General features: G+C 42.2%; 1 protein-coding gene across 2 annotated transcripts; it reads right to left on the reverse strand.

The window, feature by feature from the left end:
- Nucleotides 1–1830: 1830 nt before the first annotated feature.
- Nucleotides 1831–25138, reverse strand: ZBTB41 (zinc finger and BTB domain containing 41). Of its 2 annotated transcripts, XM_066238499.1 has the most exons (11): nucleotides 25027–25138; nucleotides 23115–24409; nucleotides 19736–19943; nucleotides 18944–19013; nucleotides 17989–18136; nucleotides 15033–15162; nucleotides 12773–12868; nucleotides 11299–11405; nucleotides 9651–9756; nucleotides 8244–8332; nucleotides 1831–6996 (listed from the first exon to the last, which is right to left on the reverse strand). In XM_066238499.1, the coding sequence occupies exons 2-11, from the start codon at nucleotides 24262–24264 to the stop codon at nucleotides 6341–6343; spliced, it is 2760 nt and encodes a 919-aa protein (XP_066094596.1). In that variant the 5' UTR covers nucleotides 24265–24409; nucleotides 25027–25138; the 3' UTR covers nucleotides 1831–6340. The 2 variants fall into 2 exon arrangements, with proteins under 2 accessions (XP_066094596.1, XP_066094606.1); XM_066238509.1 differs by lacking the exon at nucleotides 12773–12868.
- Between the last annotated feature and the right edge of the window lie 396 nt (nucleotides 25139–25534).

Here is a 25534-nt window from a genome sequence, read left to right on the forward strand (position 1 = left end):
TTAAATCTGTTAAGACTGATGTACAATGAGAATGCTACCACATAGTTTATTCTAAAGCAAAGATGTTAGTATGAATTATAACTTTCAAAAACAATTTCTATTATTTCATACTGGAACGATTATTTGTCAAATTAGCAGAGCAAACATAAACGCTCTTAAGCTTAAGTTGTTTCAGCTAAACACAGTGTGGTTCATTTTATTTACTTGTCACCATTAGTATTTAAATTTATATTAATTAGCCACTTCAAAACCATTAAATCATTTAGTGGTTAATACATTTAATATACAAAATATTTCAAAATACTATCTAGCTTATGAGAAATAAAATTTATATAAGCATGCCCCAGAATACTTGATTTTCCATTTGCCAGTGGTCTTTGCACTTAATTGTCAAGAAGGCATGCAGATCACTGCATCCCCATACTGTGAGAATGTGTCAATAACACCTAGATATGCTTTATGAGGACCAAAGAACTTTATATTTATTTTAAATATCAAAATAACACAAAGAACTAGTTCAATATACAATACACTTCCTAGTCTTCACAGAGAACAGGATTTTGCTATAAAGACATTTGTATTTAAGAAACACAAGACAGCCAAAGTATCTATAAAACACAAGATAAAGTCACATACAATTGACAAAATAACAAATTTTGATAGATTTTTCTTTGTAACTGCTTTGAACCATGTCCTTATGATTAAAAACAAAACTTAGGATTTGAGACTGAAAACAAAGTTCAGAACATTGTCACTTTAATGTACATCAGACATCCCCTTAATCAGAACATTACTATACAACACAGAGCAACTCTGGGCTCACTTTTTGGCAGCCACACTCGACTGTACTACAGTTTTATCTATAGGCATAAGTCCGATTGTTGAAGGGAGTAAAAGTATTGTCATTACACCACAGTACAATGTCCAACTTTAATGCAAGCAGGATACCAAGCAAAGAGGCGAACTACCCTTGAGAAGTGTACATGCTCGTCATTCAAGAAATGTTTCAGAATTTCCAATAGTCATAATGCAAGCACTGAAAATACTTCTTTACCTAAGAATTGGGGGGGGAGCTACATCCATCTGTCTAATCTCTACTCTGTGAATATAATTCTGAGTTGCTGTTTATATAATGGCTGCAGAGGCTAAGTTTACAGTCTTCGGGGATTCTCCAATAGTCAGAGGCTTAAGAATGCACAGCAAGTTGACAGAGTCTCTTGACTGAAACCTTCTCTCATCTGCCACGCAACCTAATAGTATTACTTTTTTCTTATTAATGCTACTTCCAAAGAGAAAGTGCAGAAAGCATGCTAATATTCCAAGATAAAAGGGTTTTTAAGTAAAAATAATTTTGGAGGCAATTACAGGATGATCCCCCCAAAAACCACTCCAGACTTTACTAAGAGGAATGTGCAAAAGAGGAGAGGGTCTAAGGAAGATTCATCTGGGGTTCCTAAAATCTGTTCATAAAATTATTCTCATAACACCCATCATTCACTCTAATACCAATTAACATTTACCATCACCCCATTTAACGTTTTAGGAAGGCTATTTGTTTCAGATACATTGTTCATCATTGAAAATTTGGCACTGAATCTTTTGAGTAATCCAATCAGGGCTTTGAAAGTCCTAACACTTCCTGAGTTGATAAACTGAAGCTGCATGCTGGTTGGGATTCTGCTACTTACTCCTAAGGAGAAACTCTTCTCAAACGACCACCCCTTGTTCAGTTTTAGGCAAACTGAAATCAAAACCCACTCAAGGTACAGCTGTGTGGTTATGGTAACTGATTTTTTTTTTTAAAGCAGGTGGAGGAGAAGACAGAAAGACAGTCACACAATTTCATTTTATTTGTCAGATTCCTCAAATAAGCATCTAGAGACGGGCCCAGGAGTGGCTTAACAGTGACTATAATGGCCAAAATAGACATTAAAAACAAAAAAACAAATATTCACACAAGTACTTAGTGCCTATTTCCCTACATAAACATAAAGCACCCTAAAAAAATAAAAATACATATTGCCTGACCAGCAGGCCACACAAACAAGACTTATCACAGCAACAACAAAACCAAAATCACTTATGACCCAGCACGATCTAGCCAGCTGAATCAACTCTAAGCAACCGCAACACACTGACAAGGCACCGAGCATCCAACCCAGAATAGACACGGTCCAGGAGCGAATGCTCCAAATCCAACTATTCCCAAAGGATGCGGCCGAAGGGGGAAGGGAGAAAACATGACTTTAGGAACATCCTGGTTTAGCTGGGGTTTTAATTTGTTTTCAACTGCAGAATTAAAAACAATGCATGGTATCTCATTACTTATTAGCACTAACAGTTTATAGTCACTCCACTAAGATGTTTTGACACTTTTAAAGGTCAGCAGAAAATTTAATTAGTGTACCTAGTCCATGACCTACCATCGCTCTAAAGGAAGTCACTTAATAAAGCACCAGTTTAAAACCTTATTTTTGCCACTCTTCCTAGCAATAAATGACTAAATTACTTAAAAGTATGCAGATCACCTCCTTCTGAGTTGGTTAGATCTTGCCGACAGGAAGAACAAGGCCTAACCTTAAATGGTATTTTAGGCTGCAAAAAATAGGTGGGGTTTCTTACAAAAATAACTTCAACTTGTCTTAAAAAAAATTCTAAGGCAAATGATTTTAATAGTGTAGTGTAAAATATAAGCTTATTGTTTTGTATTTTATAGTGTCCACTTAAAAGATAACATTCAATTAATTAAACTAAGGAAAACTGAACACGTATTCTTACATATAATTCATCAGTATGAGTATTCCCAGAGTATTTTTTTCTGTCCTTATTTTTATACATATAAACACAAACATTTAATCTTAGTATTCAAACTAACAATTTTTTTTTTTTAATCCGTAAGCCTAGGACTTCAACTGTGCTTCTTTGGACAAATATTTATTCAAACAACAAGGAATTTAAATTCTTTTAAACTATTTTAATACCTACTAAAATCTTTGGTGCATTTAAGTAAAAAACCGATTAGGTTAACAAATTCCTATACTTAATAAATTATTCAATTTACATATTAAGTGCTAACTGCTATCAGCTAAAAATTAATTTAAATAAATTATGCTTATAAAATAAAAAATTCTGAATGAGGCTAAACTTCGTTGCAAGATTCAAAATTTAAGTACAAATACAGAACTAATGGATTTTAGAGTTCATGGAACATTTGTCCCAAAACTCCCAAATATTACAAAAGTTTAACTGAAAACAACAGGCCTCATTTCTTATTTTTTTGTGCCAACTTTAAAAACTTACATTCAGTTTGCCTGAATCCAAAAGGTTTTCCCAATTTTTAAGTTTCTTATCATCTAATTTGGAGATTAGAGGGAGCAGGTTTTTGTTTGTTCATCAACTGAGATCATTTCTTCATAAGAATTATACTCTCTCTGCCCAGCCTGTTTAACATGACAAGACAAAATGCAGTGCTTGGCACCTGGGAGTACTCATTCATGCTCCAGGGCTCCCCCTAGAGTCTAGTAACTGCCCCTTACCAATGACGAGGGCTTAACTGAGGCCTTCACCTCAGATTCCCTCTCTCTGAGATGGGAACACAGCATGACCCCTCCATTTCAGAGCTGGTCAGGAGTTTTAATGAAGATCACTGTGAAAGCATTTTATAAACCACTATTCAAGTTTAAGTTCTCTACAATAACTAAATATATTTATATGTCTCTTTGTAGAAGAGATACATTGCCAAAAAGCTGTCTACTATAAACCAATGCCTATAATCGAATCATGTATTTAAAGCATTAGCAGATTATCCTTAAAGCAACCCTAAAGTAAATACCTTCAAAAAACAAAGTATTCTGGCCCTGGCCGGTTGGCTCAGCAGTAGAGCGTCGGCCTGGTGTGCGGGGGGACCCGGGTTCAATTCCCAGCCAGGGCACATAGGAGAAGCGCCCATTTGCTTCTCCACTCCCACCCCCTCCTTCCTCTCTGTCTCTCTCTTCCCCTCCCGCAGCCGAGGCTCCATTGGAGCAAAGATGTCCGGGCGCTGGGCATGGCTCCTTGGCCTCTGCCCCAGGCGCTAGAGTAGCTCTGGTCGCGGCAGAGCGACGCCCCGGAGGGGCAGAGCATCGCCCCCTGGTGGGCAGAGCGTTGCCCCTGGTGGGCGCACGCGGGAGTCTGTCTGACTGTCTCTCCACGTTTCCAGCTTCAGAAAAATACAGAAAAAAACCAAAACAAAGTATTCTTTTCAGTGTGAAAATGCAACACCCTCTTTTTCCGCTGCCAAGCATATAATACACCATACACACACACACACACACACACACACACACACAATCACTCTCTCTCTCTCTCTCTCTCACATCCCCATTGCCTTTTGATAAGTCCAAAACCTTCTATGTTGGCTTATATGTGAAACAGGGTACACTGTTAGATATAACTTCTATTTGTAATAGTAAGGTTTTTAGTTAAAAGTTTTATTCTTTATGATAAAAATCATAGAAGATATATATTTTTAAAAGTCACCTTGAAAGACTAGCAGACTAACAGTACCTCATACAATCAAGTTCAATCATGTAAGTACCCCAGATATAACATTTCCACACAGAAGAATGTTTCAAAAATAAGAATGAATCCATTGATCATATCTACTGGTATTAGAATAATTATAACATTTTAATAAACGAGGCAAGACTCAGGTTGGTTTAGTATTTACAAGAGATCCTTAGGTTAAGTGCCTCAATTCTCCACACACTAGTCCTCCTCCTCCCACTTGTGTGGGAGCATTCCTGCAAAGTACCTTCATGTCTTAAGTGCTTCCATTAACTGGTTAAATTTTATTCATTTAAAATTTCATTATTTTTTTTGTGACCTTCTTTCCCCCACAAGCACTGGGTAAGACTTTACAGTTTACACTAAAGTGCTTAAAGCAATTAGAAGTGTAAACAAAACTGAAATAAAAAACTCTTAAAATTGCTCTTCTCCAGTAGTTTACATACAAGTGACATGCTCAGAAAAATCAACCCTGCCTACCTAATCCTCCAAGCAGCTCGACTAGGAAACATCATCCTAGCTGAAGTTCCAATGACTTGAAGCGATGGAAAGTGCACAGCGTTAAAGGTACCGGCAATCACCTAGCACTAAGCCAACTTGTTCCTCAATTAATCATTCCAGTGAGGTTTTGCTGTCCCGGCCCTTTCCCTTCACCATCCTCCACTTCTGTCTCATAGGAAAACAGACATCGAGGGTAATTAGACCTTAGGCTTCTGGGAAAAACAAACATAAATCCGATTACATGGGAATCTGCAGACACACAGTGGCTCCCTTTAATTAAACAGCACTGCATTCAGACAGAAATGTCATTTGTTTGGCACCCTGTTTAACAAGGATGGAATATCTCCATCATGTCTCCTTGAGTTTCAGTTAGCCAAGGGCAAGGAGGCCAGAAAGAACCTGTTAATGCAATTTCATGAATTAGCTACCATGTCCCCTCCCTTAGCTAGACCAAGAGAGAAGCTGCGATATATTGTGAACGTGAAGGAAATGGCAGAATGCCAAAGGTGAACTCACCTTGAACCACATTGTCCTATTTTGCCTTTAACACATTATCAAGTGCATAAATGAATGCCTAGATCTACATTTGCATGTCTATTCATAACAACTGAAGCACAGGTCAACACTGTAATTGGGACGACTTTTTCCATTCTACGTTTTGCTGAATAAGCTACTCTTAACATCAGTTAGCTTTCTGGCTTTGAGTTTGTCAAAAGGCCAAAGGATTATAACCGGAAATTATGGCCAGATAAAGAAACACCACAGAAATCTCCAAGACGTTCTCATAAATTGAAACTCCTAGCATCACTTTTTAAAAATTGGGAGGAAATAATAATGAAATCTTATGTTAGGATAAAGAACAGTTGCAAGTATCAGTAAAGTTTCATAAATTCTTCCTGAAAGCCTACATGGTCCTTAAACTGGTTGGGAAGATGGGAAAGAAAGAGGAATGAGACCAAAGAATAAAATTTCCACTGATGGTTGAAAAAAAATTTAAAATCCATAATGTCAACAGCTAGTAATTTTGAAAAGTTTGAGATACCATTAAAAATGAGCACTATGTAATCTTTTAAAATCACAAAAAATGTTCACTTCAAATATTGTACCTCAAAATATGTCCAAATATTCATATGTTCAGTAAAGAGATACAGGTTCTTCTTGATTTGAGATGGTTCTGAGTGCTTGAGACACCAGAGAAAATGAAGAAATAGCAGTCCAGCTAACTGAAAAGCCATAATCTCTAGGCTACCATCAGCACATAGCCAATGGAACCACGTGGAATGTCTGGACTTCCTCATGAATGGTGCTCATTATTAGAAATATTTTGGACAGCGGTGGTGCTATCGAGGCCCAGCAATGTCCCCAGGTAGGACTGTTCTCTGGGGTCCAGCATTTGCTCAGGTCGGACTGGATGAACTATATTGGCTGGCTGAGGGGTCAGAGTATACTTTTCCAGAAAAGCCAGGTCAGTAGCTCTCGGGTAATCAGCTGACTGGGGCTGTGGGGACAAGATGTCATGTGAAGACGGCGGGAGGGGGTTGGGGTGGCGGCCCAGGTCACTCTGGGTGTCGGGCATCTGAACGGGAACAAGCGTGACAGGGACACACACTTCGGCAGACACGTTCTGCAACATCGCCTTGGCTTCCGCCTGGTACACTTTGGGCGGGTCCATGTACTGCTTTGTTTCCGCTGGAAAGATTTTGTCGTCCGACGAGTAGCCCACTGGCAAGGCCACAAGCTTCTCCTCGGAGGTGCTCGGGGGGTCGTCGGGGGACTTGATGCCGTGCACATGGTCAGTGTGGTATTTCAGCTTGTCTTTCCTCTTGAATGTCGCGTTGCAGTGCTGACAGTTGAAAGGCCGAGCGTCAGAATGAATAACCAGGTGTTTGGTCAAGGTTTTCTTAATTCTAAAAGACTGATTGCAAATTTGACATTTATACGGTTTTTCACCTGTGTGGACAAAAACGACATTAAGTATAAGATGTACTCGCTTGGTGAGAGCATGATTTAAAGTGGCAAACTTTCCACATGAATTCTTACAGGACTTACTAATAAGGCCACGTGAGTGCTTACAAGGACTTACTAAAGGCAGTCTGTAATAATATGCTGTTATAAGAGTAATCTGGCGCAGAGACTGCGTCCAAACACTTACAAGATCTCAGTCTGAATTCTGGCTACACCGCTTTCCAACCAAACTCTAGGCAGGCTCTCCACCTGCAAGCACTGCACACGTTCCCTCCCCTGTGATGTGGGACAATGACCTCCTCCCAGAGCCGGGCGTGGACTCTGTGAGAAGGGGCAGGAACCATGCCATGCTGGGCCTAGCCCATGGGCAGTGCTGGGCACACCGAGGCTGCACTACCATCACGACCGGCTCTCATTCTCTCTGCAGCCTCTGTGCGACCCCAAAGCAGGACTTCCCCATTTGGAGGGAGGTGTGACTTTGCTTTTAACAGCAGCACTGTATGAGCACTCAAGTCTTTACTGTGCTTCTTGGCTGCTGAAATTGCCCCAAATCAGTTATCTCCTGTCCTGATATTTATGAAAGCAATTGTTTTTCTCTTCCAGAACAGCAGCTTGACAAATTCCCACTATATATAAAGCAAAGCAGCTACCAATGCACAAATGAGCTTCTTTCTCAAAAAGAAAGGAGCAAAGCATTACAGGCTGTTGATGCAGGTGACATGTCACACAAGGACTCCCAAAAGCAGAAAGGGAGGGACTCGACACAGCCTGTATCTCAAATTCCAGCAGCATCACCGCAGGGAAGCAAAGCGAGACTAAGAACGTGGCAATTTCCAGAGAGCAGTTGACACAAACCACTCTCCGCAGTAACAGTGAGGTCATATCTGAACTGCTCTTTCAAAAGAGAAGAAAATAAATGTCTTTAGAGAGTTACATAGATATAGAAGCGCCATAAATAAGCAGAAAAGAGGACAATGAGAGCTAAGAGTTGAGTAAATCCCAGATGAAAAAGTTTTTCAAATTGCACAAAGTAATATCAAAGTACTGAAGCATATAGAATAGAGTGGAAGATGGGAATGTGCTAATTTGTGGCATCAATTTTCATATAATGAGTAAAAATCTTATTGAGGAAAAAAAACAAAACAATTTAAATAAGAACAAAGTTTAAATGTCCATATTTTACTCCTGAATAATTACACAAAAACACACACAAACTACCCATGAAGTTTTACCTGAATGCGTCCGAAAATGCATTTCAAGACTTGATTTGCCTTTAAAAATTTTCTTACAAACATCACACTGATGAAAGGTTGCTTTATATCTAAGAAAATAAAAAGAGTTGAGTTTGGCAGTGTAATATAGTACAACCCAATCAGAGCACAACAGTGCCCCGGAGAAAAGCACTCGCGAGACAGCCAGGTGCCATGGCGGCCACTCTCTCCATGGGATATGCACCATGTTACTAGAAAGAATAGAAGATACACTACAGTTACAGACTTGAGTATTCAGCGGAAATAGTCTCAAAAATTAAACATAGTGAGCCTGTCACTTTAAGGGAAAAAACTGACAATATTTGTTAATAATAAAATTTGAGCTTTCAAGCTGATACAAGAATTTCTAATGACTTACATAATTTCTTTAAACTATATTTGTTATTATTGTAAGAGATATGGACGAAAGCTCCTGAGGTTCTGAGTCATTTTTATGGGTTTACACAAAAGGCTGCGGACAGAAGAGTTCTAGACTCTCCAGAGCAGCGAGTCTACAGGCCTGCTTCCCGCCCCCTCACGCAGCACGCTGAAGTTCTCATCCCCTTTCCTAAGGGCATCATGGATATTATGTCCCGGTTCTCAGCAGTGCTGCTGGCATCTAAGGAGCACAAGAATAAAATGACTACTGTGAACACACTGACTCACAAGGAGATCACAGAATACAATGAGGAAGCACCAGACCAGCACATGGAAATGTAAGGCGTGAATACAGATCCACACTGCCTCCCGGTCTTCAGATCAGCCCCAGTCCCCGCCATTTATGCACACTGTGTGTGTTCTGTATAATGCTCCACACTGTTAAACCAAGTTCCTGGCACCTCGGACCACGTCTGTTACTTAGTACTCGCTCCAAAGACCTAGTCCAAGAGCAGTTCATTCAACAGTTTACACTCAACAACTCAGTTAAACTTGGATATCTAAATTGTATTACAAAGTTGATGTTCAGGACAATGCATACCCTACTTCAAGTAAAATACCATTTTAAATGCTTAGTGTGATTAGAAAGACTTAAACTCTGACTACAGCATTTCCCAATAATCGCCATTTCATTAAATAACACAATAGACATACATTTATACAAAGAGCCATAGCAATCCAACCAATGAATTCCCTGAAGAATGCCAAGATTCTGTATTAGGCATTAAGGTCAGAGTCTGCAGCTTCCTAGCCTCTGAATGCTGAGCACAAGCATGAAGAGTTGCTTTTGCTCAGTTCCCTTGGGTCCGCAGAGAAGTTACAGAGTGGGGAGGAGAGCTGATTAACCCACTACGCCCTACTGAACAAAATAAATTAGAAACACGCCACAACGTCCCTCCAGCGGGACTGAGCCGAGGAAGGAACAGTAAGAAACTCAGCTGTTCCACTTACTTCTGCCACACTTTCTCTCCCAGGTGCACACTCTTGTAATGCACAGTGAGGTGGTCCCTGCGACCGAAGCACTTCCCGCATTCTTCACACTGATGAGCCTTCTCACCTTAAAGACCCAAAATATGCATTTCAGTGTTTTCCCCCAGAATCAGATGACCACACAGGAAGATATAACATGGGAGACATACGCCAGGAAGGTAAAGCCCCTTTATTCTGTGCCATCTGCCTCAGTTTTTACTCGTGTCTTTCTCCAGTGAATCTCTATCTTCAGGGACGTGACCTCTGCCCCACGTCTAGCCTCTGCTACAGAATCAAATCTTACCTTTCTGCGTAACACAGTGAGAGAAATGAAATTACTTCCAAACTCAGGATTTGGGGAAACACATTAAGTCTAGATATCAAACACCTTAAATGAACATACACAGTATGAAGATGAGGCCATCTTGTTTTTTACAAAAAGGACCTGAACATTTTCAGATCTTTGTTCTTTATTTTAAAAGACATCTCATGTATGGGGATTTCTTAAGTTTGCGATGAGCCACAATTCAAATATAAAAGGAAACTGTAGACAAGCCCAATTTCTCAACTCTATTCTTATGTTCAGTTACAAAGGTGGGGTCTTTAAAAATCACTTTCTCCAATTAATACCAGCATGCAATCAAACCATGTGGCCTCTAGAATTAGGACTTCAGAACTCTCCACCTAAAGAGGAAAATGTGCAATTCCAGTGAGAAAGTTGTAAGATCTTTAACACCTCTTAAAAATGGTAATAGCAGGTTAGAACTTTGTCCAAATACACCAAGGTTGCAGGTTTGATCCCCAGTCAGGGCACATACGAGAACCAACTAAGGAATATACAAATAACTTGACAAATTGTTGTTTCTCTCTTCTTCCCCCTTCCTCTATCTAAAAATCAATATAAGAAAAAATTTTTTTTTAAGTTTTAGAGTCTTAAAAAATGGTCATAGCAACTCAACCTGCCTCACTCGGGTCATTTCAGAATCTGAGGACTATCTGCTGTATATATTTAGCTATATTCACAGTAATACTGATCATCACCTGCTCTACTTGCTCAGAATTGGCTCTTTTAGCACTTCCTGAACATGGATCTGAGAGGAGAATTATGAAAGATATCCCCAGAATATAAAAATTACAAATATAGTATGAAGATCTGAAATTGATCAGGATTAAGGTACTCTTCCAAAGACAGGGTTTCAAAAATTGACTATGGCATAAACTTTAACACCCAATTACAATCCTTTCTCTTCAACCATCTTAGTTTTGCTAACTTCTTTCAATTCTAGTCAAAATGACAAATGTCATCCTGGAGTCTCTGTGTAGGGAGTTGTCAACAGCAATACCTTGCGTATACCTGCATAATATGCAGAATGCAATTGTGAGCATTTGATTAAAACAATTTTAAAATACCCATCATCATAAAAGGCAACCAAATGATTACAATTACACTGCAGAAAAACATCATAAAATTATATCCCTCTTAGATTCTTTTTAAAAAGGTAGTTAGAACCAGTATTACAAAGGAGTGGCCAACATATACCAAATTATAAGAATTACAGCTGGCATAAACACAATGTAGTATGTCCTTTTCAGGTGTTTTTTTAAAAAAGGGATTCTGGAAACATACTACCTGAATGTATTTTTTTGTGCTTTGTAAGGTGGTCGTGACGAATAAACGTTTTCCCACACTCATCACACTCGTATCTTTTATCATCGTGGTGCACTCGTAAGTGAAGTCTGTAAGGAAGAAGAACGGAAGGCCACTGAAAACAATGAAACCGAAGGAAAAACATGCTCCCGTCCGCGCACGGTGAGAACCGGCTGTCACCCCAGCAGCCCCATCTGCTGCGGCTCTGTTTCTGTTACTCCGCACCCTTCCACTCTCATGACCTGACTCCCGGCTTCCGCCCCGACTACCTCTTTCAAAAAGCACTTGCCCCTCAGCACAGGCTCACACTACTTCTGGGTGACAGTCCTTCCTGCATTTTAGGTGGTCTACTTCACCAAACCAACCAAATTCTAGAGTCGTATCTATGTGGCCGGTGAAGTCTCAGGAAGAGCAAAGCAGGAGTGAATCCAGAAGGAATCAGAATCAGACAAATGGGGAAGTGCACAAGGGACAGACACCAAAGGTGGCAAGTAACATGGCCAGTAATTACGGAGGAACCTTCTGGAGAGTTGGCAGCACATTTACAAAGTAACAGCTGAGAATCAAAGTAAATTTGTAAGTAATCAATTTTCTGACAATTCCATTTCATTACTTTTCTTCACATACAACTAAACAAAATGAGGCTCGTTTTATAGTTACCCACGAACTGATTGTAAAAGATTTAGAATATTAAATTGATTTAACTTGAATTGTTTTGAATATCATGTCCCAGGGAAATGAAGAACTCTCTCAGTCCAGTTACCCGACATGCTGGCACTGCTATAACTACACCCAGCAAACTGACTGAACTATGTGTAAAGGGGAAGCATTGCATTTAAACTTAAAAAGAGGTAAATAATAAATGAAAGGGTAAATAGCAAACCCTCAAGATTAAAATTCTTCAGAACATTAATAAAAAGGAAAATTGTACACATATCTCACAGTACGTATTCACCTATTATTTATTCAGAAAAAGCCCCACAACTTTTCAGAAACTGCAAATGTGGTCAGGGATTATTATAAAAATAATCATTTAAGTTCCAACTAATGAAGACTTTTGAAAACTGAGAATCCAGGAACTTTCAACTTTGCCATGTATTCACACCAAACTATTCTTTGACAATCAAGAGTGAAGAAATACACTGTCTAAAACACCAGAGTTATAAAAAATTTTTTATTAAAAAAATGATGAAATCGATCTTTAAATGACATTGTAGACAGACAGTAAAGCATCTGGCAAATCTGGTGATGAGGAAATATTTAATACAATTTTATACCACAGAATGAAGACAATGTTAAAAGTTGCAGGGTGGGGAGTCTACCAAGTATTTTTGCACAACTTTCTTGTCAGAAGTGTTAAGAAATGGTTTAGTTCAACAAATAAGTGATAAGAAAATAAAAGGAAAATGAAGACGTAGCTTTACTTATTTAGGATAAAGAAAATGGCCTGGCCTACCTGTATGAGCTCCCATGGCGGAAGCTCTGCCCACAGATACTGCACAGGTGAGGCTTTTCTCCACTATGGATCCTCAAGTGTTCTTTCAGGGTAGTTCTGTGTTAAAATACATATATATTTAAACTAAAGAGCTTTTCAATGCCAATGTGAGCACTGGACACAGATTTCCAAAAGCTCATTAGGAGGGTGTTTAAGTTAACAGATACTCTTCTAGGGATAGCCTCACCCACACAAATACGTTTGTGTCTCTCCCCTTAAAAAATAAAGAAGCTCCGGCCGGACAGCTCAGTTGGTTAGAGCATTGACCTGGAATGCAATGGTTGCTGGTTCGATCCCCGGTCAGGGCACACACTCTCGCTCCTGCTCTTTCCCTTCCTCTCTCTGAAAAAACCCAACAAAATAAAACGTTAATTCTACTGTCTTGTCTAAAAAAAAAAAAGTAAGAAATAATTTAACTTGGACCTCCTTTGCCATTGGTTTGCTCAAACAACTATCTAGCTTAAACAAAGTCTGGGGAAAGTACAAACAGAAAACATTCCATTGCTATCACTGGACTAGGTAACACCAATGTGATTTTGGTTGAGAGCATTCAAAAATGTATGGGGAATCCAGTTTACCAGTGCTAATGCTTATAAACAGGTGTTCGATACTCGTTCAGAGTGTTTTAAGGCAAAGAAAACTCTGTGGGTACTTGGGATTTGCGATGCCACGTTGAATAGGGAAACATCAGAGAACACAATTCTCGTTATCCCTAAGTACTCCGGTCCTGCGGACTCTGAATGGCTACTGAGTGACCCCGCTGGTCACAACCCATCAGCAGTGTGTTCAGCAGTTCTGAGATTCAGAGACTTGCCACTGAGGTAAAGGGTTGACATTTATTTGTCAGGAAAGAAAGGACAAGGCTGTGTGTCTGCCCCTCGCAGGCCTCTGACTATCGCTGCCCCTTGGGTGTATTTCAATCCGTGGTGAAGTGTGAAGGTGGCTCTGTGACAGCAGGTGGCACATTTCTACCACCACTTCACTGGTGGGTCTGCAGTTACCCCGAGTTTTATGGAAAACATCCTGAAAACTATCCCTAGACCCCTACCTATTAAGTAATAAAAGTAAAAACATGGAAGGGTTGTTGTGGGTTTGTTGTTTGCTTTTGCAGAAAGACCTTTAAGAGGAAGAGTTTATGATGCATAAAAACCAATCTGAGCACCTGACACGCTAAGTGGACCAGGCCCTAGTGGTCCAGAGGTATGGTTGAGGTGAGTGGGCTGATCTAAATATTTTGCTTCTGAGCTTATCATGACCTACCTCTAATTTTCACAAATAGTTTAAAAAAAATTGTCTAGAAAATAAAACGAATGTGCTCAGTTAAGGGTATGAATCTCATTAGCACCAAGTGCTGTAGAACAGCAGAGGACAGGTAAGAATTTGGGGCAGGGAGGGGGAACAGACAATTACTGCTCAGTGGGCACAAAGTTTCAGTTATAGCAGATAAGTTCCACAGATCTGCTGTGCAACACTGTCCTCATGGTTAGCAACATGGTCTTGTGCATGCAAACATTTGATCAGAGGGCAGATGTTGTGCTAAATGTTATCACAGTTAAAAAAAATTTTTTTGAAGATATTGGATCAGACCTTCGGTCCCCTAGTTAAGAGGAAACACGCCAGCAGGGACCCTCCCAGTAACAAGCTAAGCACGTAGGGGTCACAAGTGGTGTGGACCGACGGCCCATTACACACAGAGCAACTGATGCGCTGGGAGCCTGCCGGCCCTGAACCCACTTTCCCTCGCTCCCATGTTAGCATTCCTGTTTCTGGCTGCCTCTGTCTTCAGGTTAGTGCCTCCTTCTGCTGAAGCACATGCCTTAGTTGCTTCAAGAGAAAGAAAGGGATAAGGCTAGTCTTCCGACGTCATGAAGAAAGGCTTTACTATCCTCAAACTTGATTGTTACTTTGACTAACAACGGAATTCTAGGTTGGAAACTTTTTTCTTTCAGAATTTTGAAGGTACAACTGCACAGAGAAGCCCAAGTAGTTCTAATTCTTAAGTCAGTGTATGTGACTATTTCTCCCTAGAAGAAACAGAAACTTCTGTCCATCCCAGCGTTCTGAAGTACCACAAGGAGGTCCGTGAGAGCAGGTTAATTTTCAACTTAAAGCATGGCTCAAGCATGGTGTGTCTGTGTTCCTCTGATCATTATACATGACATTTATTACTGGTTTCTGCACCCCAGTACCAGGATTTTCCTGCATGTGGAGAACTCCTCACCTCTCCCGCACTGATTTTCCACAGATAAAGCAAGTCCATTTTCTCTTCCCACCATGGGTACATTCTATATGGCGTTTCAGATTCCCAGTGTCATTAAACTGGCGACCGCATATATCACATGGAAAAGGACCTAAAAAGGAAAAAACAGTGTGCACTTGAAGTTGGAGGAGTAGACCCTAAGTTAAACCCGACTGGGACACGTGAGGCAGCAGGCTGTGGGTACGCTGGGGGTCTACGACTTGGGAACAGTATCTGAAGGGGGGCAGAGGGCAGCCATGCAGGACTCAGCCTGGCACCTGTGGGACTCAACTGTCTCCAGCCAGAGTGTTGGACTTGAGTCATACTGTAGGACACCCAGCCAGTGGCAGAGACTTGCTTATTGTTGAGGGGAAAATGCCCCACACTTTTGGTGCCGAGGTTTCGGAAATGAGGTGCTTTGTGTGAAGAACAAAGGAGACTCACAGGGAAGCACAGCACATAAGGCCTGGGACTCCCCACAAAGGAAGAGGCTGCACTGGGCTTTATCCTGCACAGCACTATCAACCACGCCCACTTTGATTAGAGGATACATAGTAACACAATGCAACCATTCATTAGTAGTTTCCTTTTCCCTTCTATTCCTACAAGACAGATTTACAATCACTTCTATTATTTCCAGAGCTGAGTACAGGGCCTGGCACCCACTATACTAAATGCCAATAAACTAATGAGATAAAAAATTGAAATGGCCAGTTCCTCGTTTGAAATCGGATTGGGACAAAGTAGAAAACGTTAGATTATAAATTTCTGGGAGGAGGCCTGACCAGGCCGTGGCGCAGTGGATAGAGCGTCGGACTGGGATGCCCGAGGACCCAGGTTCGAGACCCCAAGGTCGCCAGCTTGAGTGTGGGCTCATCTGGATTGAGCAAAGCTCACCAGCTTGGACCCAAGGTCGCTGGCTCAAGCAAGGGGTTACTCGGTCTGCTGAAGGCAATCAAGGCATATATGAGAAAGCAATCAATGAACAACTAAGGTGTCAAAACGAAATACTGATGATTGATGATTCTCATCTCTCTCCATTCCTGTCTGTCTGTCCCTATCTATCCCTCTCTCTGACTCTATCTCTGTCCCTGTATTAAAAAAAAAAATTCTGGAAGGAGGAAGTAATGAGAAACTGGAAAAATTAAGAGTGTTCATGCTTTGGAAATGTACTGTTCAAGGCAGCAATATATTTGAAAGATGTCTTAGACTTTGGAAAAATAAACTATAAAATGAATTAATGAAAGAATAAAGAGTTCATTATAAAAGCACAATGGGAAGAAATGGCATTTGAACACATGTGGAGTTCAGAAGCACAACAGTGCCGCTCAGTGGCCACGTGGTTCTGGGGAACTTCCCACATAGACGCGTCAGAAGTGAGAGGTGGCCCCAACATGTGTACTGCGTCAAGTGCCTTTACCATGTTGGGATCTGAGTCTTTTATTCATTGACTAACTCATTCAGCAAGTGTTTATTGATTCTTCACTAACTTCTAGGACTGAGTTAAAAGCTATGAAATATGCCTCCTCCTCTTCCTCCCAGCTCCCCCCATTTGCCCCCAAAAAAGGCACTAAGAAGTTAGGGAAAGGAGAACAAACATTTTGCATAGCTGAAAATAACGAGATGAGGCTAAGACAGTGCCCAGGTGAGCACGCTATGGGAAGTGTGTGTTAGGCAGAGAGAAACACCTACCAGGACAACTATGCACAAAGGGGTAACCGTGTGTGCAGAAGGCTCCAGCCAGGGGAACACAAAGGAGTGGTCTCCATCATGTCCAGGTACTTACCAGGGCTCTTCAAACAACAGGCTAGCTACATTTTGGTTTCTTTTCCCTGTAGTGGATGTCCAATTTTGCATTCCAGAAAACCTCAAAACTTTTTATTTATAAAGCTAAGCTGGGAACTTAAACTAAGGGAGATTTCATGTCAACTCTCTAGATAGGATCTAATTAGAAGATTTGACTTTGCAAAGCTAAGGGCTCTGTTATTCTCAGGGATGTGGAACCTGGACCATCAGGATCAGCATTTCCTGGGAACTGGTTAGAAATGCAAATTCTGAACCCCTTGTCTAAGGTGTACAGTGACTCAGGGGAGAGGAACTTAGAGATGAATGCAAAGAAAACCGAAAAGATATCTCTGTGTATGAAATACACAAAGCAGTACTCTGTTTGGTACATGTGTTTCCATAAATAATGATGGCCAAAGATGCAAAGCTACTGTGAAGTAAGAGTCTGGATTCTGGACCATTTTACACTTTCCCCAGTGACTAAATGTCAGATCGTTCCCATGTCTAACAACTTTCTCTGTACCCTTAATTAAATTGAACTGAATTTGTTTTTAACCCTTTGTATAGCACAAAGTTTTCACTTTACATTTTAATTTCTGCTACATTTATTACCCCTGGCAGCTTTATATTAGTGACCAATTTCATAAACATGAAGCACTACTTTTATCCAAGCGGTCAATGGAAACACTGAACAGGACAGAGAGAAGACCCCTACTTGGCCTGACAATAATCCATCATTCGGATTAATGGCTATAACTGTACCTAACGGCACTACCCCCAAAACCGGAAGTCTCCACCATGGCCATAAGCCCAGGGGAGGGAATTCATCCAATACGATACTGAATTCCAAACAGACAAAGTTTATTGCACTCCCTGAAAATAAGTTTTTCGCAACACAAAAGTGCCATATCCCCAGCACTGACAACTCTATCCAACTATCAATGGTGAGCAAATGCAGTTTAGAATCCAGACACATCTGCCACTGAAACAATAAACAAATGGACGCATTTCCCTATCTCAGGAGCTGCAGCACATGCAGTGTTCCTCCTGATTCACACCACCTCTCCCAAGCAGTCCCACAGCAGCAGGCCCATAGCATGCCATGACAGTCACTGACCGCTGGGACTGCTCCTAGAGAAAGCAATGTGCTTACCCAAATGAAACTTTTCCTGATGCTTTAAGCGTGCAAACCGTGACTTGAAATGCTCTTCACAATAGGTACACTTGAAAGGTTTGTCCTGAGAATGCAGAATCATATGCTCCTCCAAGTGTGGTCTTCGCGTGAACGACTTCTTGCAAATCTACAACAGACACACAAAAATGTAAGGGAACCTGAGTTAAAACTGCATGACAAAGCTCGTGATGAGGAATAAACCCATGTTAAAAAAGAGTGCGTTGAAAGTGGTGTCCTGGGGCGTAAAAAGCCCCACTGTTTTCAGCGGGCTTCTTGGGTCCTGGCTGCCATTGCAGAAGAAAGCTCAAGTAACCCCATCAAGGGACCAAAGCAGAGATGACTCAAGGGCCCCAGCCAACTGTCCTCACTGAGTTCCTTGTGGCCATCCAACACCAAGCTGCCAGCCATGCAAGCGAGCCACTTTGGAAGTGCCCCCAAACCAGACCACCCATCAGCTGAAAACAAATGAATGACTTTAGCTGAAACCATGTGGAACAGAAGAATCACCCAGCAAAGCCCTGCTGCAAGGTTAGCTGACTGACCCACTAAATGGTGAGATACAATAAAAATGATTGTTTAAGGGCATTAGGTCATGAGGTGGTTTGTTATGCAGTGACAGATAATCAGAAATGCTGGGGAAATTCTAACGTTAGATATTCTTGTGCAACAGTAACATCAGTTTATATACACAGCTTTAAATACACGGCATGATGATTAAATTAAAAATAAAGCTAGGATGCCTGTTTGTCAGATCCATCATCTAAAAACTAACCCACGCCACCCTTAATTTATCAAAATGTTAGGATATCATTGCATAAGAGGAAGCTCTAAAGGGGAGCTAAGCTAAGTGTCTACTACTTGAACATCAAATGATTTTACTAAAAGGTACCGTTACATTTAGTTTGGTTTTCTATTACATATTAAAAGCTATTACATCACATTTCCAACTTTCACTCTTAGTCTTCTTAATGGAAATAAATTCTTGTGCATTTTCAGGATGAAATCTGGAAGAGAAAAATAAAAAAATGATTAGGAAAATAATATATTAGTCAAGTCAACAGTCTATATAATCTGTGGACAGTGATTACAAGAACCAGACAGATTCCTTTCTTAGAGACATACACGTGCATACTTCAAGAATATATGTAGCAATAGCATTTCAATACATGAATGTGTATGCCTAAATGTATGCAGAATTTTCAAAGAAAAGTCTTGATATATTTTAAGTACATTCGGTGATCTAGCTATTCACAGATAATCTTCAAGGTAATTCACTCGATTTTTTTTTTTAGTCCAGTAAATTTAATTGCTTAAGAGTTATATATGCAAACAGTACTAAATATTCTTTCTCTCACAAATTTTTATTTTAGCAACTAAAAATAAAACTGAGCATGAGGAATAAATTTCCTAGAGTTCTAAAACCATATTATTTTTAAAAACATACTTGCCAAACTGAAGACAGAAAGCAGGATAACCAACTGCTATTTCTTAAATTTCAGTAGTATAGACTAAGGAACTCGTTTCATTATCAAAAATCCTCAACTCCACAGCATTAATAAAAAAATGTGGAGAAACTAACATTCGCTGCCCTTCATAAATCTATAGTCTGCAAAGTGTTAAGCAATGAAGGAACTGGAGACAAGCACTCCACCAATGTTCTCAGCTTACTATATATTTAAATTAGAAGGTACAATGAAGAGTATTGAGGAAGCAAGATAATACTTGCCTCTTAACATGCTTGGCTAATGTCTTCTTGCTTGCATGAAGTTTATTACAATAAGGGCACTTGTGCTCCTTCTTATGAAATTCTGTTTCATTACTGTGCTTCTTTCTGTGAACAGTTAGGTTAGACTTTGTCGAATAGCGCTGGTGACAAATATCACACTCAAAGGGCTTCTCACCTGTGTGAACACGTGTGTGGCTCTCATATTTCCCTATAAAAAGAGAGAAATCGAAATTAAATTCAGTACATTTATTGGAGTGATTGAAATTTGACAGTGAAAAAAAGAATCTCATGATTAATAGCCTACTTAATGTACAGACCCACACCCACGTGAAAAAAGTTAACCGAAATTTATAACTTTGATAAACCTCAGACTTATTGTTCTAAGCTAACTGCTCAATGTGTACCTTTCCTCAAAAACTTGGGTCACCACTCTCCCTGCTGTGTTCAAAGGATGAAATTTAATCTGAGACTTTATGGGGGGGGGGGGAGAACAAGTGGTCTTGCGTATCCCAAGGTAAAACCTGGAATGACTTTTCACAGATATCACAAATAACAAGCAGGTTTTATAAAACAAAAGCTAAGCCACATTACAGTTTAGACTAGCATTCTACAATCTAAAGGTCATTAGTGTTTAGAGTCAACTCCTTAGGTTGTGACTAGCATGGCGGGGCAGTTGGGGCAGGATAGTCTAGAAAATATCAAAGTGCATTCACACTAGTTGGTACTTCACAGACTCAACTACACTAGATTAATGAATAATAAGAGCAGTTAGCATTCCTTGAACGCCTTCCAAATTTCATACATTTTAAGTGATTCACAAGGACTATCCTGTCCAATCTCCACAATAAACCCCAGTAGAAGGTAGTCATAGCATCACCCCAGCCCACTCAAAGGAAACAAAATACAGACAGGCCAAGTAACCCGCCCGAGATCTGGATTCAAAAAATGCAGGCAGTGGGACGTCCCCACAGCTGGTGCTTTTTAAACCGTTATGATCTAATATCTCTCTCTAAGTACCAGAGGAGAAGTACACATCTCCAATGAGGCTAAGGAAAACGGGAGAGCATAAAAGGGGTAATGTAAAATACATTTGGAAAGCTAGGCTGGAAATAAGCCTACAGTGTGACCTATTTATTCCCACAATTATCAGGGCTGCCCATGGTTTAAAAAGCTGCAAATGGCCTCCCTCTTAGTATATCAGGACTTTCTTCTTGAACAGGACTTTCTCAGATTACGTACAAAGAACTCCCATTTCTTGGGACATGAAAAGAAGTACCACAAAAGTGTCTTATAATAAAATTAATTCAAGAAATGCCAGGTTAAGCAAAATTAACTGGTTTCTTTACCGAGAAATTGACAGAGTTAATGCAGATTGTGAATTATAGCAGATGGCCTTCTCAGTCGAACTTGACATAGAACCCCTATCACAAAGCATCTCCCTGCCTAGTGTTCAATAGCACAGTTTGAGGTCTATGTGCTGGGTCTACAATGCATTTGTGAACTGACCCCCTTCTCATTCATCTCAAGTCAAAATAGGTCAAATTAAGACAGAATACAGGGAGCACGTGCTGAGAATACAAAGTCTCAGAAGCATAATCTATCGAAAAGATGAAACATTCTCAGGTTATCTCAAGCCAAAAATGTTCACTCCTTTATGCCCCGCAGAGTACTTGTTTATAGCTCTACAAGAGCATTTATCCGGGCCAAGATGAACATGGTTACTTGTGTATTCCTATGCTCTTCCGATTGACTGAGCTATTCAAGAAAATTTGTGTTATTCATGTTTGTATAGAGCCGTATAGCAAAAATAGTAATATATTATTAAATTGGGTTTGTCAAAGCTATTCTAATTTGGAGTGAAAAATATTCAGAGGCACAATGAAAAGCAAAAAGAGGTCACCACTGGTATGTCAGAGTATACTGTTGCATATTTTGAGAGGAAATAATTACCAATGTCTTATAAAACCAATTTGCATCCAAACCACTTACATAAGTAACTCAACACTGCAAGACACACAGGGATTAAACTGAATAAATAATTTTACTAGGTCAGATCCTTTTTTTTTTTTTTTTTTGTATTTTTCTGAAGCTGGAAACGGGGAGAGACAGACAGACTCCCGCATGCGCCCGACCGGGATCCACCTGGCACGCCCACCAGGGGCGACGCTCTGCCCACCAGGGGCGATGCTCTGCCCCTCTGGGGCGTCGCTCTGTTGCGACCAGAGCTACTCTAGCGCCTGGGGCAGAGGCCAAGGAGCCATCCCCAGCGCCCCGGCCATCTTTGCTTCAATGGAGCCTCGCTGCGGGAGGGGAAGAGAGAGAGAGGAAGGAGAGGGGGAGGGATGGAAAAGCAGATGGGCGCTTCTCCTATGTGCCCTGGCCGGGAATTGAACCCGGGACTTCTGCACGCCAGGCCGACGCTCTACCACTGAGCCAACCGGCCAGGGCTTAGGTCAGATCCTTTATCATTTTATGTGGTAGAATATATTTCCAATTTCATAACTTTGATTTATATGGAAATAGCTCAACTGTTGCATTTAAGTTTACATTAGAACAGTTCATATAAGAGACCGCCAAAAAGTATCTTACTAGCAAATATTAGATCTCTTGAACTTAAAAATTCACTGACATTATTCTTAACTTAAGCTGACAGACCACATTTCCTACATACACATTTCTAATAAGGTAAGAATTGACTTACTCATTATTATAATAACCAAAGAATCTACTTATTAGGACACTTCCTAACAGCTCTATCTACAAAATTAAATCACGTTCTAATTTTATTCTCAACTATGTATTAGTCAAATCTGAAACACCCCAATTCCAAACAGTACTGGATACTGGAAAAGGGGCTGTATTTCTAACTCAAATATTACTAAGTTCAAGGGGGAATGGTATACTAATTATTAAATTAAATATAACATAGTCTAATTCAATTTCCTGACTCAAAAATAGCACTTGTCTATGAAATTTAATTAGCATGGAAATTAAACCTCTGTATTCATCATAACCAAAAACTTTGGAGTTTCTCATACCAAATACATGATCCAATGATCTGTCACCTACTGTCAGGGACAGGAGAAAAACAAAATAAAGGCTAAGACAAATATTTCAATTCCTGAGCCATAACAAATTTAAACTAACGAGGAGAAAAAAAAGAAACATATATTGAAAATCAATTACTGGCCCTGGCCAGTTGGCTCAGCAGTAGAGCATTGGTGGGGTGTGGATGTCCTAGAAAGGAAATCAAATACCCACCCTAGCTGTCTTTTTAAAAATCTACTTTCCAAATTTCGTTTTTAATTATCACCTTTAAAACATCTCTGAGAAGTTAAGTGATTACAGTACAGATGGAAAACAAGCCCTTTCTTCTCACCTATTCGGTCAAAGGTTTTCTCGCATTTCGGACACTGCAGGATCTTTTTGTTACTGTTCTGGATGACCACGGGCGTCAAGCCCTCGTGAATACTTCCCACAGCATCGCCGGCCTCAGGCTCCTCCTCGGCATCATGATGCTCCTTGTCACTGTGCTCTTCCGTATCAGAGTCCTCCTCGGACATCTCCTCCTCTAGCTCATCCTCCTCCGCGTTAGAGTCACTTCCTGGGTCCTCAGAGTCGTTCCGGTCGGACTTGTCCTTACAAAAAGGTTCTGGATTCAAAGGCTCAGACCCGTCACCGCCACTTTCCGGCTCCTCCTCACTGCTGCTATCCTCGCCCTGGCCTGGGCACTTCCGGCTCCTCTCCGACCTCCTGGTGGAGAAGCTTCTGTCCAGCATGTTTAACCCATGTTTCTTCCCTAACCAGAGGGATCTGTGGGTTTTGGCCAGGTGATTCTCCAGAGACTTTTTGTAACAGAAATGCCTGCTGCAGAACTTGCACTGGTGATTGTGACCGGACAGCCCTCCCGGGAGCTCGCCCAGAGCCCCTTCGGAGGAGGACTTGTCGCTCAGCTCAGCCTGGAAAGGGGCGGCGCTCTCGTTGTTGAGCAATTTCACCGCATCGATGATGTCCAGGAACTTCGCGGCCTCTAGGACTAGCGGGATCTCATACTTGTACACAAAAAACTCCGACGTGTACAGGAACTCGAGCAGATGCTGGAAGACTGAGTGGGTGACGTGGTCCAGGGTGACGACATCCGTGCTGGGGTTTTTGCTCAGGCACGCGTGGAAGTAGCTGCTGCCCACCGCGACCACGACTTTGTGTGCACTGAATTCCTTCCCTTCCACGACGATGAGCAGGTCGCAGAAAGACGGCTGCTTCTGCCGGTCGTCGTTTAAATACTTGAGCAGGTTCTTGTTATATTGCAGGGAACTCAACAGCTTCCTCTGGTCCGGATTTGGAGACGGGGACGCCGGGAGGTCCCGGTAACAGCGCAGTGGGTCTGGAGGGGGCCTCTCGGGGCAGGGGGCGTAGGTCAGCTGGTCACACGCCCCCACCCCCGCGACATGGCCTTCCGAAGAGTCTTGAGGGTAGCCCAAGCGGATCTTCTCGTCAAGACTGGAAGTCACCTTCCTCCTTTTCTTCATTGCAGTGCAACAATTTCAGAACAAGAAACTTCATAAGTGTCTTCAGGGATGTCTCCAGGAGGAAAAAAAGAAGAAGGAAAAGGAGAAGAAACTAGATTGTCTTGGAGCCCAGCTTCTGGAGGGGCGTTCCCGAGGGTTGCATGGTCTGCAAAAGAGCAAGAAGCCCGTTAGACACTCCGCGGCCAGGCACTGCCCAGCCCTGCATGCCACCCGCGCACCGACCCTTCCTAGGTCACGAGTAAATATTGACCCGGGGTGACTGAGATGCGGGGCGGACAGGGCGGAGGGCCGCGCTAGGGGAGACAGCTGACAAAAGGCTCTTCGCGGGGCCGCAGCGCACCTCTGGGGCCGGCCAGATGCGCGCGCTGGAAGGCGGGGAGGACCCGGACGGACGCCCCTCGACCCCAGAGGGGGCAGGTGGACCAGGGCTGCGCCGTTGTGCAGGGGCTCGGGGCTGGCGACAATAAGGCCTCGGCGGCCGTGACACCCACATCTCTCTGTTAACATGCTTTCCTGAGGCGCGCAGGGCTCGCCACTGTGGGGACGGGATGGAGAGTGTCCCTTGGCCGCCCGGTGGAGGCGACCCCGGGAGGGCCCCCAAGCAGAACGCGTGGGGGTCACAGGGGTGGGGGAGAACGCCAGCCGGCCCCAGCGCCTTCGCAGGCCCAGACCGGGCGGAGATCGCGCCTGCCGACAGCTGGCCCGCGCCCCTCCCCACCCCGGGGTCCCTAGGCAGAGGGCAGAGACCCGCGCAACCATTACCAGGCCCCCAGGGCTCCCCTGCTGGCTCCCGGCGCGCTCGCTCCAGCACCAACCCACTTCCGGGTTCAGCCCCCCTCCCTTCGCGTCGGCCCCAGCGAACACGTCACCCGCGCACGCTGCAGCCCAGCTGCGCCAGAGCCTAGCACACGGCCCTGAGCGGGCCATTGCGCATGCGAGCGCGCCCTGCCATGCGCATGCGCATGCTCCCTGCGGGCTCCTGTCCCGCCAGGGCAACCTAGCTATGACCCCAGATTCGTGACCTTCTGGGTTTTCGCCGTGGTTTGGTAGCCTGCAGTGATTGAACCCGTGAAAACTGTGCTGGGAGCCTTGCTGGGGAAGGGTAGGGGGCAGGACGGGTGGGAGTTGAGGAGCAAAGGGCAGAGACGCCCCTCGTGTGTGGCAGCGTTTGTGATGGGCCACACAGCCCCAACCTAGCTGGTCCCCAAACCCTGCATCAGAGGAACCCATGCTGCAGCGTTTTCTCGTTTAATTCCTGAGTTCAAGGGCC

This window comes from Saccopteryx bilineata, chromosome 1 (assembly GCF_036850765.1).
Source record: "Saccopteryx bilineata isolate mSacBil1 chromosome 1, mSacBil1_pri_phased_curated, whole genome shotgun sequence".
Taxonomy (NCBI): domain Eukaryota; kingdom Metazoa; phylum Chordata; class Mammalia; order Chiroptera; family Emballonuridae; genus Saccopteryx; species Saccopteryx bilineata.

What these genes read in the sequence shown, in the direction of transcription:
- ZBTB41 (XM_066238499.1), bottom strand. Translation starts at nt 24,264, where the DNA reads ATGAAGAAAAGGAGGAAGGTGACTTCCAGTCTTGACGAGAAGATCCGC. An exon ending in TTAGCCAAGCATGTTAAGAG is followed by an intron (nt 19,014 to 19,735) that starts GCAAGTATTATC and finishes TTTCTCTTCCAG; the next exon opens with ATTTCATCCTGAAAATGCAC. An exon ending in GCACAAAAAAATACATTCAG is followed by an intron (nt 9,757 to 11,298) that starts GTAGTATGTTTC and finishes TGGGTCTTTAAG; the next exon opens with GTGAGAAGGCTCATCAGTGT.